Source organism: Sus scrofa, chromosome 9, assembly GCF_000003025.6.
Source record: "Sus scrofa isolate TJ Tabasco breed Duroc chromosome 9, Sscrofa11.1, whole genome shotgun sequence".
Lineage (NCBI taxonomy): Eukaryota > Metazoa > Chordata > Mammalia > Artiodactyla > Suidae > Sus > Sus scrofa.
Window position 1 is genome coordinate 105,867,679 of NC_010451.4, and position 13,619 is coordinate 105,881,297.

General features: G+C 47.9%; 2 protein-coding genes across 6 annotated transcripts in view; one reads left to right on the forward strand and one right to left on the reverse strand.

The window, feature by feature from the left end:
• The window catches only part of ATXN7L1 (ataxin 7 like 1), a 461,024-nt gene that overhangs the window by 403,065 nt on the left and 44,340 nt on the right, over positions 1 to 13,619 (reverse strand). The window lies entirely within an intron of this gene.
• Positions 1 to 13,619, forward strand: part of CDHR3 (cadherin related family member 3) — a 71,234-nt gene that overhangs the window by 45,216 nt on the left and 12,399 nt on the right. Inside the window, exons 9-13 of the mRNA XM_013979834.2 lie at positions 4,915 to 5,086; positions 7,010 to 7,112; positions 8,340 to 8,438; positions 10,865 to 11,091; positions 13,199 to 13,370. Coding sequence (XP_013835288.2) covers positions 4,915 to 5,086; positions 7,010 to 7,112; positions 8,340 to 8,438; positions 10,865 to 11,091; positions 13,199 to 13,370 — 773 coding nt within the window. The remainder of the gene's footprint in view (positions 1 to 4,914; positions 5,087 to 7,009; positions 7,113 to 8,339; positions 8,439 to 10,864; positions 11,092 to 13,198; positions 13,371 to 13,619) is intronic.

Below are 13,619 nucleotides of genomic sequence, written 5' to 3' on the forward strand. Positions count from 1 at the left end.
CCCTGTCAGCTGGACGAGTTCCTCCACCTTCTGGAGGTCCCAGTTCCCATAAGGCAGCACTCTGCACACAGCACTCTCTGTCCCTGGTTCCAGTTTCAGGAACTGCTCCCTTCTGTGGCTCCTCCAGGGCCAGCATCGCAGAGGGAGGCCCACTCTTCCTAGCCCTGAGATTGTCCACCTTCCTTTAAGGTTTCCACATATGCTGCATACGCATTGTAACAGTGCCTTCGCTAAAGCCTCCCACAGTTATCCTAATTTGCCTTCTGCTTCCTGCTGATGCCCCTATCAGGTCAATAACACCCTTGAGCATGTATTAGGCTCCTACCCCAACCCTCTCCCCAGTCTGTTTGATGGCGGGGAACGGTTGTCATGGATAGCTAGGACTGTGACTTCCACACCACTTTCCGCATAAATCAAACCCACCTCTGCTAAGAGAAATCTGGGCCCTGGCATGGAATAGAGATGATACAGAGTCACACTTGCCCTGTCTGTGAACATCTCAATCATGCTAGGGCTCTTGGGTGGCTCTAGCGCATCTTGGGAAATTCTTCTCCTCCTGCCCTGCCCTTCTAGACTCTCCTGCTGGTCTTCTTTGTTCTTCTGCCCTGAGAGGTGGGAAACAAGGTTGAAGAGTAAGAACTCTGAATATCAAAGACTGGAGGAGACTGTGCTCTTGCCAGCCTTCCTGGTCAATTTTCTCCTCTCAGTGCCATTTCCGAGGAGTGTGTACTGTGGCTTCCCATGGGTCCAGAGTCCCTGGATGTGTAGGATGACAGTTTGTAGACTGCATTCCATATTAGCTGGTAAAAATCACCTTTTGAATAGCCTAGACTCTTCAGGCCAGCCCTTGCAGGGTCCTGCTCTTGATCGTCTGTCCAAATGAGCCTTGAAGGTCAATGCCAGCCAGCAACTGAACCAGTTGTATTTATTAGTTAAGGTAGCTCTACACACCAATCCAGGAGGGCTCTGGGCTTTTCCAGCCAGGGGAACTTTCATCCTGTGAAAGCCAAGGTGTGAGGAGGGGCAGCAAAAGGGGTCCTTCCTCCCCAGTCCTGGAAGTGGAAGTTTCTACTCCCGAACCCCAGCCTCATTTACATACTCATTTGCTGGGAACCCCTGACCTGCAACGCCCACAATCCTCCTGTCCTTAGCATGATTCTCATGTCTCGCTCTGCCCTGGAACCCCAGAAGCATCTTCCATTCCCATGCCTAGGAGGAAGTACAGGGGTGTCAAAACCCAACCAAAGGACAGAACCCCCATGCTACCACAGGGCTCCGAATCCTCACCCCTGAATATTTATTCCATCTTCAGGGCTTTTGGCACAGTCCTTCCAGGGGAGTTTGAGGGAGCAGGCAGAAGAGGGTGGGAGGGCTGGGAGGGCCCCAGCACCCAGTGGATCTGAGGAGGCAGGTGGCTCTGTGCCAGGGTCCCCCGGGTCCCTCACCACCCTGTGGGTCCATGCAGCCCAGAGATAGAAACCACCCCAGCGGCTTTCCCAGGCTGGTGATGAATGAGCCCAGGGCCCCGATGGAGGCATCAAAGGCACCGTGACAGCCTCGCTCTGGTTGTAAATTGTCAGGCGCTTGGCTGAAAGCGCTTTGCAAGCTGTTTGTGAGCCAGAGGCAGAGGAGGGAGGAGGTCGGTGTCTCAGAAGGCGGCTGGGCCTGTCACCACTGTGTGGGGAGGGGACCCTGGTCAGATGGCTGGGAGCAAGGGCAGCCCGCCTTTGAGGCAGGGATTGATGAATGAGGGGGAGTGGTTTTTCCGAGTTAAGCCTTTAGGGGAAAAATACCAAGTGGCAGGAGAGAATGTAAAGATCATGCCAGGCGGCCCCTCAGGGCCATGTGTAGAGGCCTCTTGTGGAGGGCGTGAAATATCTGGTCTTAGGACCCCGGATTCTTTGGATGATGCAACTTCCCGGCTTCTGCAGTTTTAGAATCAAGGCTCTGATCCCCTGACTCTCTTTTGTGGGCCTGGAGAGTCATTGATGGAACTCAAAGTAAAATTCACTGTGACTCTTAACACTTGCAATAGAGAACAGAGCCTGGATGCATCAGCTTTGTGGGACAGGTCTTGAAACCACTCTGAACCAGTCTTTCTTCATCTGTAAAATGGGGACAAGGATGCAAACCTCTTGGCGTTAAGGGGCTGAGAGAAAGAGATTTTAAAGTGTTTGGTGTGACACCACACAAAGTTGGTATTTAACAAACAGTATCTGTTCTAAAGTACTGATGAGTAAACCATGACCCAGTGCAATCAAGGCAGGAATGGAAATGCCTGGAAATGCCTCCAATTCTGCTGGACACAGAGGGAATCTCTGCCAGTGGAGATTCAAGTCACACCTGTCGGAAGGACTGCTTTCCTGAGAGCAAGTCCAGTTATTCTCGGCAGCCCAGGACCATCCTTGCCATCAGACTGAGCTCCATGTTTGCTGAGCTCTGAGCCCATTTTAGCTGTCATGAAGAGCTGCATGGAAGGTGGAAAGGAGCATAAGTTAGCTGCAGAGGACTAGAGAATTTAACACATTAGTCTCAATGCCCTGAGAACAAGATGCCAAGACCGGATTAAGAGTGCAAGGCTTTTATAGTGGAAATGCCTGTGACGATGGAGACAGGGCCAGACTAGGCTCTGAGAGTCATCAGACCGAGATACAAGTCATACAAGTCTAATCTGAGCTAAGGAAGGAGGGAGGATGCGTGGGTGGGAATATTCTAGTCTGCTGTGCAGTCCATGAAAGGTTTGGCTATGACACCGGGGAGTTCCAGAGCCAAAGTCAGCTGTCATGGGACAGGAATGAGTCTGTTCCAGTCATTGGCACATGACCTTACTGCAAATACAGCAATGCATTTCAGGGCCCAGCAGCCAGGGGTCTGTGGTCAATTATGTTTCCATGGTTGAAGGTCTTCCAGGCACATCCTCATGACAACCACAGTAATTGGGTTTTTTTGTTGTTGTTGTTGTTGTTTGGTTTTTGTTTTTGTTGTTGTTGTTTTGTTTTTAAGGCGGCACCTGCAGCATATGGAAGTTCTCAGGCTAGGGGTTGAATTAGAGCTGCAGCTGCTGGCCTATACCACTGCAAAAGGGGGTCTGAGCCACATCTGCGACCTATACCAGAGCTCATGGCAATACCAGATCTTTAACCCACTGAGTAAGGCCAGGGATCTAACCTACATTCTCCAGTATACTAGGTTCTTAACCCACTGAGCCACAACAGAAACTCCAACAGAATACATTTTTGTACAAAATTCTGCCCAAGGCAAAACATGATTGAGGTAGGGTATGGAAGGAAAGAAAAGGAGAGAAAGAAGAAAAAAAAGAAATACTAACTACACAAATTCCTCTCTGCCTGTACACATGCTGCTTTGCAGTGATTTTGCCTTTCCTCCCATCAAGAGATGGGTATCTCTTTCTACTCATTGAATCTGGACTTGACCAGATGAATTGCTTTGGCCACTGGAACATTCACAAACATGGCAGAGCAGATGCCTGAAAGGAGTGGGTGCATTAGGACTTGTCCTCTCTTGTACTTTTGGAAACCTGAGATCTCCATGAGAAGAGCCCAGCTAGCCTTCTGGAGGATGAGAAACAACATGAAGCTGAGGCCACCCACGTTCCCACTGGACATAGGAGTGAGGCCAGGAGCATCCAGGCCCTGCTGAACCAGACCAGAGCCAAAAGAAAGAATAAATACCTGTTGTATTAAGCCACTAGGTTTTGGGCTGGTTTGTCATCTAGCAAAAGCAAACTATTTCCATTTTATACACGGAAAAACTGAAACCTGGAGACACGTGAAGTCCTTCAAGGAACTGAGGCCTGGGGGTTGTTAACCATACCTCCTCAGAGTCTCCAAGCTGGGCTGGACCAGATGGCTCCAAGTTTGGGGGAAGCTTTACTCATTTGCATGCTCTTTGCCCTGCTCCTGTAGTGAACTAAGATTGGGACTCTGAATTTGACCCTTAGTAAACCTCTACTGAATGAATGCTAGAGTGGTGTCAGGAAGTCCTTCCAAGACTTAGAACCCATAAGAACAGGAGTGGAGGAATTCCCAAGCCTCTAAGTATGGAGGGGAAGGGTACAGGGGCACAGGGATCTCCCCCAACCAGATTATCCACTCCTGCAGGCAGGGCCAGAATTCATACTTCTCTTATACTCGCCTTCACTCCTGTGCTAATCCCATAAGCTACCATTTATTCATTCCAACAAAAATTTCTTGAGAACAAAGCAGGGATCCCCGCCCTGGTGGTGCTTACATTTGGGGGGCAGGAAAAAAATCAGGATAAGTAAGTTGGAAAATGTAAGCGCTAAACATTAAAACTAAAAGGAGGGATGGGAGAGGGAGCCATGGGCAGGTGGCATTGACATTTTAGATGGGGTGGCCAGGGATACCTGAGAAGGTGCCATTTGATTAGACTAAAGAAAGTGCAAGTGGATGTTTCTGGGAAGAGCCCTGCATGGTAAGTGCAATGGCCCTGAGGCCAGAGCCCGGGGTGTCCAGGAGCACTGGGAGGCCAGGGCATCTGAAGTAGAGGGGACAAGAAGAGTTAGCAGCTGAGTTCAGACAGGTAAGGTAGGGTTGGGGTGGGAGTCGGGGCAGGGGTAGGGCTAGGCACACATCGTGAAAGATCCTGTAGATGAGAGTCAGGACTTTGAGTGCAATGGAGTTCTTGGGGATTTAGGGGCAGACAAGTGGTGTGATCTGACAACCTTTTCACAGGATGCTCCGCTGCTGGGTTAAGGATGGTCTGAAAGGAGGCAAGGGCAGAGCGGGGATGCCAGTGATGGGGGGACTACAGTCACCATGGACTTGCTTTCAAGGGCAATGAAAGCTGGGGTGTCTCGCCCAGGGCCCATGTTAGAAGGAACACTCGGTCACCATTTGTTGGGGAAACTATGGAGTTGTGTCTTTTCGCCAGCATTATGGTGCCTGAGAGAGCAGCCAAGGGGACGTTGCTTCTGGACCTGAACAAGTTCTGCTTTGATGATGACAGCGAAGCACCAAACAACCAATTCAACTTCACCACGCCATCTGGAGTGGGGAGCAGCGGCAGATTTTTACAGGATCCAGCTGGCTCTGGGAAAATTGTGGTCAGTAAATGGTCATTGCATCATTGAAAGGGCATGGGGGAAGCTGGGCTGACATGCGGAGTGCTTTTGCTGCCCCATGGAGAGAAATTTCCGAGGCAACTCCCTCTCTGAGTGACTATAACTAACTTAATAGTGACTCTGTTTTCCCCATTTGCTCTTTATTTTACCCAAGTTCCGGGAAGTGTTTGTTATGTGTGGTTATGCCTGGGTGCTAAGGACTGGATTCTTCCTTGCATAGCTCGCAGTTTGCAATTTGTGTGCCTAGTGAGCATGCCTCCACCGTCACATCAGTGCCCTCTGGGTTCCAGCACTTCTGTTTATTTCAGCACTTATTCCTGGTCACAGAGGTATGAGGTGAGAGAGCAGGGCCAGGTCCTGGCCTCACTCAGTGGGTTAAGGATCCGGCGTTGCTGTGAGCTGTGGTGTAGGGTGCAGACATGGCTGGGGTCCTGTGTTGCTGTGGCTGTAGCACAGGCCGGCAGCTGCAGCTCCGATTCCACCCCAAGCCCGGGAACTTCCATATGTCGAGGGTACAGCCATAAAAATAAATAAATTTTTAGGAGTTCCCGTCGTGGCGCAGTGGTTAACGAATCCGACTAGGAACCATGAGGTTGCGGGTTCGGTCCCTGCCCTTGCTCAGTGGATTGACGATCTGGCGTTGCCGTGAGCTGTGGTGCAGATTGCAGACGTGGCTCGGATCACACGTTGCTGTGGCTCTGGTGTAGGCTGGTGGCTACGGCTCCGATTAGACCCCTAGCCTGGGAATCTCCATATGCCATGGGAGTGGCCCAAGAAATAGCCAAAAAAAAAAAAAAGACAAAAAAAAATAAATTTTTAAAATAAGTAAATAAATTCCACACTGTAGAACCACTGGAGACCCAAAGGGAATGAGAAAAAGAGGGGCCACTCCACTGGGGCATGAAAGGCAGGCCTCCATGAGCTCTGTGAGACCTTTAATGACAGAGTTCCCGCTGGAGGGCGGCGGGGAATGGGGAGAGGGCTAGAAGGGCAGTGCAGAAGGTGGGTGGGGCTCTTGGAGAAGGGTGGCCTTGATGAGGGGGTGTCTTTGCATCAGAGATAAAGCCTCAGGGAGAAGAACAAGCAGCCCACGAGACATCGTCCCTTCCACCCCCTTTCCCACCTTCCAAACCCAAGAAAGCCATACCGATTTTATTCGTTGTGTCAATAAAAAATAACATCTATTTTTTTCTGTTTGAGAAATTAATATATGTTCATCGTAGAAAATGTAGGGAACACAGAAAAGCACTACTATTCAGTAATAATCACTGTTAACATTTTGATATATTTCCTTCTGTCTTCTTCCTTGTGCATAGTTTTTATGTCTAGTCTATACATATGTGCATAAGCATCTTTTGTCTTTTTAGGGCCCCACTCATGGCATATGGAGGTGCCCAGGCAAGGGGTCCAGTCAAAGAGGTAGCTGCCAGCCCAATGCCACAGCTTCAGCAGTGCCAGATCAGAGCCACATCTGTGATCTACACCACAACAAATGGCAACGCTGGATCCCGGACCCACTGAGCGAGGCCAGGGATCGAACCCGCATCCTCATGGATACTAGTCACATTGGTTTCTGCCGCATCACAGCAGGAACTCCTGCAATTGGATTCTTAATCCACTGCACCACAGCGGGAACTCTGACTTCCCTGAAGTAGGCAGGGCAATGGTGCTTGATGAACATCTTTAAACCCTGATTTCCTTTGCTGGTAAATTCTTTTGGATAAGTTCTCTAGCAGTGAGCAAAGGTACGGCCTTAACTTTTTAAAGTTCCTCATGTGGGAAAAAATGCTCTTCAGAAAGGTTTTGCAATGTACATGTCCACTAACAGTATATGAAAATGTCTTTGTCCGTTCAATTAAAAGGATTGTTTATTCTATGTATTTCGCTCTCTCTCTCTTAATCCAGTTGATCGGTGACCTAGATTATGAAAATCCAAGTAATCTAGCAGCCGGCAATAAATACACTGTGATAATCCAGGTGCAAGATGTTGCCCCTCCTTACTATAAAAGCAAGTATCATTTTGATTTATCTCATGAAATATCCTCCTTGCGTAACAATGACTAAACCATGCTAAGCAATACTTGGTCTTAGGACAGGTATGTATGCGTGTTCAAAAGGAGACTTCCAAAAACCCAGACACCTGGGAATCAGCCCAGCCTTCTCCAGTCCTCCACCAAGCATATGCAATCACTCTCCAAGTCCTTTCTTCTGTGTCACCTATTAAAATATTAAGGATCTGCTGCTGTCCCCCACAACTCTGCCTCCCCCACCCCACTAGTACCACTCTAGAACCCCCTCTTTCGTAGCTGAATTACAGCACCAGGAGTCTTTCAAGGATCTTTCTGCCTGCTTTAGCCTTGCCCCTTTCCAGTGCATCCTCCACATTTCTGACAGTGATTTTCAGGAAACACACATGCCATCATATTACTTCCTCGCTTAAAGCCCTCAAGTCTCCCCAGAACTGTCAAGTTCAAGTTTAAACTCTTTGGCTCGGGCACAGAGCAATAACGCAAGTCACATGCATTTCTGGGTTTCCTCTAAAGTTATAGTTATAGGAGTTCCCATGGTGGTGCAGCGGAAACGAATCTGACTAGGAACCATGATGTTGTGGGTTTGATCCCTGGCCTCGATCAGTGGGTTAAGGATCTGGCGTTGCTGTCAGCTGTGGTGTAGGTCGCAGACGAGGCTCGGATCTGGCATTGCTGTGGCTGTGGTGTAGGCCAGCAGCTGTAGCTCCGATTGGACCCCTAGCCTGGGAACCTCCATGTGCTGCAAGTGTGGCTCTAAAAAAAAAAGTTCTATTTATACTATACGGTAGTCTGCTAAGTGTGCAATAGCATTATGTCTTTAAAAAAGTACATGCTTTAATTAAAACTACTTTATTGCTAAAAAAAAAAAATGCTATCCATCATCTGTATCTTTAGCAGGGTGTAATTCATCTGTATCTTTAGCAGGGTGTAATCTTTTTGCAAGAGTAACACCAAGGATCACTGATCACAAGTCACCATAACAATATAATAATAGTGAAAAAGTTTGAAGTATTGCAAAAATTACCAAAACATGACACAAAGACGTGAAGTGCAAATACTATTTGAAAAAGGGTGCCAATAGACTTGCTCGATGCAGGGTTCCCACAAACCTTCCATTTGTAAAAAAAACGCAGTATCTGCGAAGTGCAACAGAATGAGCAACGCCTGTATTGTGATTTAATTTTTTTTCCTATTTCCGTTTTTAGATAACATCTACATTTATATCCTAACAAGCCCAGAAAATGAATTTCCTCTTGTCTTTGATAGTCCGTCCTACGTATTTGCTGTGTCAGAATTAAGCCCAGGTAACATTTACTCAGTGCTCTGTAGTGGCCAGTATGGGAAGGGAATTTGAAAGGGAATGGATATATGTATGTGCATAACTGACGTCCTTTGTTGGGCGGCTAAAATTAACACAACTTTGTTAAGTCAAATATATGCCAATAAAATTATTTTAAAAATAACTTAACCACCAAAAAAAGAGAAAAAGAATTTAAGCACAGATAAGGAACAGACAAGACACAGACCTTGGAGGCTCCCTGCAGAGGCCCTTGTGGAGCTGTGCACACCCACTCACTGCTGATTTGTGTTTACTGAATCTCTTCTTTCTAAATTGTCCTCGCTGCTGAGGAGCCCTTCAGGTGAAATCTAGATTGTGGAAACTGTTGCTTAAATGGCATCTCTCTGAATCCCCTGATTGCCTCCTTGTCTGGGTGCCTGATTCCGCTAATTCTCTCCTTTGCAGCCTAAATTTCCCATGGTCTCCACTGATTTCTACTCAGCTCGCTCAGAGATTGAAATTAAAAATTGAGAGGAGGCTTCCCATTTCTAGATTTCTTTCATTTGAAAACAAATGACGCCTTCTCTGGTCCTTGGTAGGATTCCCTGGAGGCTGCTTTTTCACCCTTCAAGATGCCTTGATTTCTGCCTGCAGACTCTTCCCCACTTCCAGCTCGGTTTCTCCCCATTTCTCCCAGTTTGAAGGCGGTACCTTTAACTCTGGTAAAATCACAGCCTCTGAGCCATTGATCATGGATACTTCTACACTAAAAACCAAACAAACCCCAGACTCTCCCTCCGAAATGACTTCCTCTCCAATTCATAGTCTCTCTTTATGATGAGCTCCATTTCCTGACATTACATTTTTTTTTAATTTTTTTTTTTTTTTTTTTGCTTTTTAGGGCCACACTTGCAGCATATGGAAGTTCCCAGGCTAGGGGTCGAATGGGAGCTTTGACTGCCAGCCTACACCACAGCCACAGCAATGCGGGATCTGAGCCACCTCTGCGACCTATACCACAGCTCATGGCAATGCCGGATCCTTAAACCACTGAGCGAGGCCAGGGATCGAACCTGCATCCTCAAGGATACTAGTCAGGTTCGTTACTGCTGAGCCATGACGGGAACGCCCCTGGCATTGCGTTTTACATCAAACACAAAAAGAGGGACCGGGAGTTCCCACTGTGGCTCAGTGGTTAACGAATCCGACTAGGAACCATGAGGTGTCAATTTGATCCCTGGCCTTGCTCAGTGGGTTAAGGATCCGGTGTTGCTGTGAGCTGTGGTGTGGGTCGCAGACACAGCTTGGATCTGGCATTGCTGTGGCTCTGGTGTAGGCCGGCAGCTACAGCTCCGATTAGACCCCTAGCCTGGGAACCTCCATATGCCACAGGTATGGCCCTAGAAAAGGCAAAGACAAAATAAAAAATAAAAAAATAAAAAAAGAAGGTCTCAAGAAAGTGCTTTTAATTCCTTATGCCAATATCCCTCAATAACAACTGCAGCAGGAATAGGCTTTTTATGAATTCACAGATCTTTTGACAATTATTAATCACCTACGTTGGGCCAAGCACTTGGTGCTGGCCTATATAGTAGAATAAGAAGAGGTTCTGCCCTTGAGGAGTATAATTTACGAGGAAGAACTTCTATAAAACAATCAAGCCAGAATTCCAGCAGCCCCACCAACAGGATGTGTAAAATAAGCAACATGAAACAGGATTTAAAAATCAAAAATCAGGAGTTCCCGTCATGGCTCAGGGGTCAGCGAATCTGAGTGGCATCATGAGGTTGCGGGTTCGATCCCTGGCCTTGCTCAGTGGGTTAAGGATCTGGCCTTGCTGTGAGCTGTGGTGTAGGTCGCAGACAAGGCTCAGATCCTGAATTGCTGTGGCCGTGGTGTAGGCTGGCAGCTGCAGCTCCGATTTGACCCCTAGCCTGGGAACCTCCACAGGCTGTGGGCACGGCCCAAAAAAGACAAAAGATAATAAATAAATAAATACATACATAAATAAAAATTTTTAAAAATCAAAAATACCCTGTAATCATCCTGTTGCAAATTATTTTTTTCATCCTGTTTATAAGAGCTGCCCATGCTCCTTATGGAAAATTTGACAAATACAAAAGATTTTAGACAACCTTGCTACAGAGAGACGTATGTGTGAAGATGTTCTTTGCAGTGTCGTGATCGTATAATAACGGGCGTGCTTGGAGCCTCTATAAAGACCTGAATTGTCTTTGACATCACAGTACTGCTTGAATCATACGGCCAGTTACCTAGTGGCAGTCCTTAGCACAGTTTGACTTGAATAGAATTGAAGATGTAAAACACACAGGGTTTGAATAGCCCAGAGGCCTCCAAAAGTCCCTCTGCCCATGGCACTGAGAATGTCTGCTCCTGGCTCCTCCCTTCACCCCCAAAGCAGGACTCATCTCAGGTACTTTCTTCTTCCAGCTAGAACCCGGATTGGACAGGTGCATGCGACAGATAAAGACCTCCCCCAGGGTGACATCGTATACTCCATCTCTACTGGAGGGGCCAGCCTGCAGTACCCAAACATATTTTGGATTAATCCCCAAACGGGAGAACTCCAGCTGGTGACTAAAGCAGACTATGAAACAAGCCCCGTCCACATTCTCAGAGTCCAGGCCACCAACAGCGAGGACAGCAGCTCGGTCACTGTGAGTGGGGCTGTCTGGTGTGTTCCCACCAGCCTGACTGGTTGACTTCAGGTCACCCTGGCACCCTCCAGGGGCAGCAGTAGCAATAAGGAATCTTAGGACGTTCCTGGTGTCCTAGCAGTTAAAGGATTCAGTGTGGCCGCTTCTGTGGTTCCGGTTCAATCCCTAGCCCAGGAACTTCCATGTGTTGAGGGTGTGGTCAAAAAAAAAAAAAAAAAAAAAAAAAAAAGGATGCTTAACAAGGCACATCCTGCAGACATGACCAGAAATGGCTGGTGGTCCCGGACAGCACAATCGGACACACATAACAGTGCCAGGAAATAGAATGACATCTCTAAGCCCATGTTTGTGGGTGACTGGGAGGGGCACTGAGATTGACAGCCACTCTGAGAGACAAGCTTCCTCCTGCTGCTTTAAATCCCCCTTTGCTTCCAAGGTGGGCTGCAGTTATGCAATCGCTCCCTGCAGTTGTAGCCTGTTCCTACCCTACCCCCGTCATGCCGGGTGGGACAGGTCTTACAAAGATCTGGCTTGCCACAGGGCTATATTGCTTTGCAACCTCTGATGTTGAGAATCTGGTTAAATGCATTTCTGAGTGGAGCCTGAGAACCTGCATTTCTAACATGCTTCTGAGCAGTGCCCATGCACTGGTCCCTGGCCGTACTGTGAGCAGCCAGGGTTTAACAGGTCTGTGCTGTCAGTGGTTAGGACTTTTGACAGTAATACAGTGGCCACAAAGAGGGATTAGGACTTTTGACAGTAATATGATGGCCGCAAAGAGGGAACTATGTCTTGGTCTTTCCTGTTAGTAAATTGAAAAAGCAGAAGGCAAAATGAACTAGTGGCAGACAGCCCTATGTGATAGAGCAAATGACTGGTTCAGAGTCAGGAGACCGAGTTCATTTCTCAACTTTGATCCCAATTTTCCAAGGGGGTCCGAGCAATGCTTATCTTTGTACCCCGATTTCTCTCGCTCTCATGGAGAGTCACCTCATCACTCAAAGCCTGAATAGTCCAGCTCCTCTGGTGACTTGCTTTGAATTAGTGGGACGATGGTTTTAATGATGTGTGAGGCTCGGCATTGCTCGCTGAGGAAGAGATGTGCTAAGTTGAAGATAATTGTCCTGTTTGTTAGGCTGGGTTTTTGAGAGGAATGAATGGGGTCCACTTTGGGACCTAACAAGAGAGAACATTTCAATTTATTCCTGGGCTCAGAAATAGCTGAAATCCCCAAATTTCAAAGGTAGAATGAATACGACTCAAAAATTCATAAGCTTTTAAAAAGGGTGAGGATGACATAAATCCCTTTCAGGGCTGACATTCCATGATTGCATGCTGGCAGGCGTCCCAGTCCATATTCCAATTCAGCAGGCACAAAAGACGGCGATGAAAGAGAACAGGCCGGTCCCTGCTCGTGCCAGGCCAGCGCCACCAGCTCAGTGTAGGACTGATAGCCGGGTCACAGAGGAGACTTGGCTGAGCCAGGTCGGCTCTTTCTAGGCTAGGGGTTCTCAACCCTGGCTGCATATTAAAATCAGCTGAGGAACATAAAAAAACCGACCTGGGCCCCACCCTCCAGGGAGTCCTATTCATCTGGTCTGGCGTGGGCCAGAGAAAGTAGAGCCAGCGCTAAGAGCCCCTGCTCTATCTTCCAAGGTTAAAGAGAATTTCCAAATAACAAGGGCAGGTAGCACAGGGAGGTCACAGTTAATCCATCGCCCTTACTGGAAAGACAACTCAGTATCATCTGGGGATGCGCCCATGTGTCTAGGTGCACACATGTGTGTGTGAGGGGGCGTGTGGATGTATACATATATTAGGCACACATGCAGGTACATAACACATGTACACACAGTATAGCAGTTAACAGCATAGGACTTGGAGTAGGACAGACCTGAGATCTAATTCTAGCTGAATGGCCTTAGGTTAATTACCTCATCTCCCTAAGCCTCAGCTTCCGCATCTTTAAAGTGGAAATAATCATATTATCTGTCTTGGGGAAGGTTAAGCCCCATTAGTTTGCAACAAGCGCTCAGTCCAGTGCCCGGCACACAGTAAGGACTCAGTGAGACGCGCTCAATAAAGGCCACTTTCTTGCTGCTCTTAGGTTACTGTGAACATCCTTGAAGAAAATGATGAAAAGCCAATTTGTACTCCAAACTCGTATTTCCTGGCCATCCCAGTGGATCTGAAAGTTGGCACAAATATTCAAAATTTCAAGCTGACGTGTACTGACCTTGACTCCAGCCCCAGGTCTTTTCGTTACTCCATTGGCCCAGGTATGGTATTGACGTCCGCGGTTCTGGACCCCGTCTGGTGTTGGCGGTGGCAGCTGCTGTTTAGAAGGGGTGGGAGCCTGTGCTCACACACTGATTTGGCACAGTGTGGGGGGTGGGGGTTGTGAATGAGGAAAGCAGGGATGTAGAGTCTGATGGTCCTGGAAGCCCCAGGCTTCCTCCTGTCCTCTCCTTCTCACCCAACTCTCCCCAGACATCCATACATGGCAGGCCCAAGGAAGGGAGAATCCG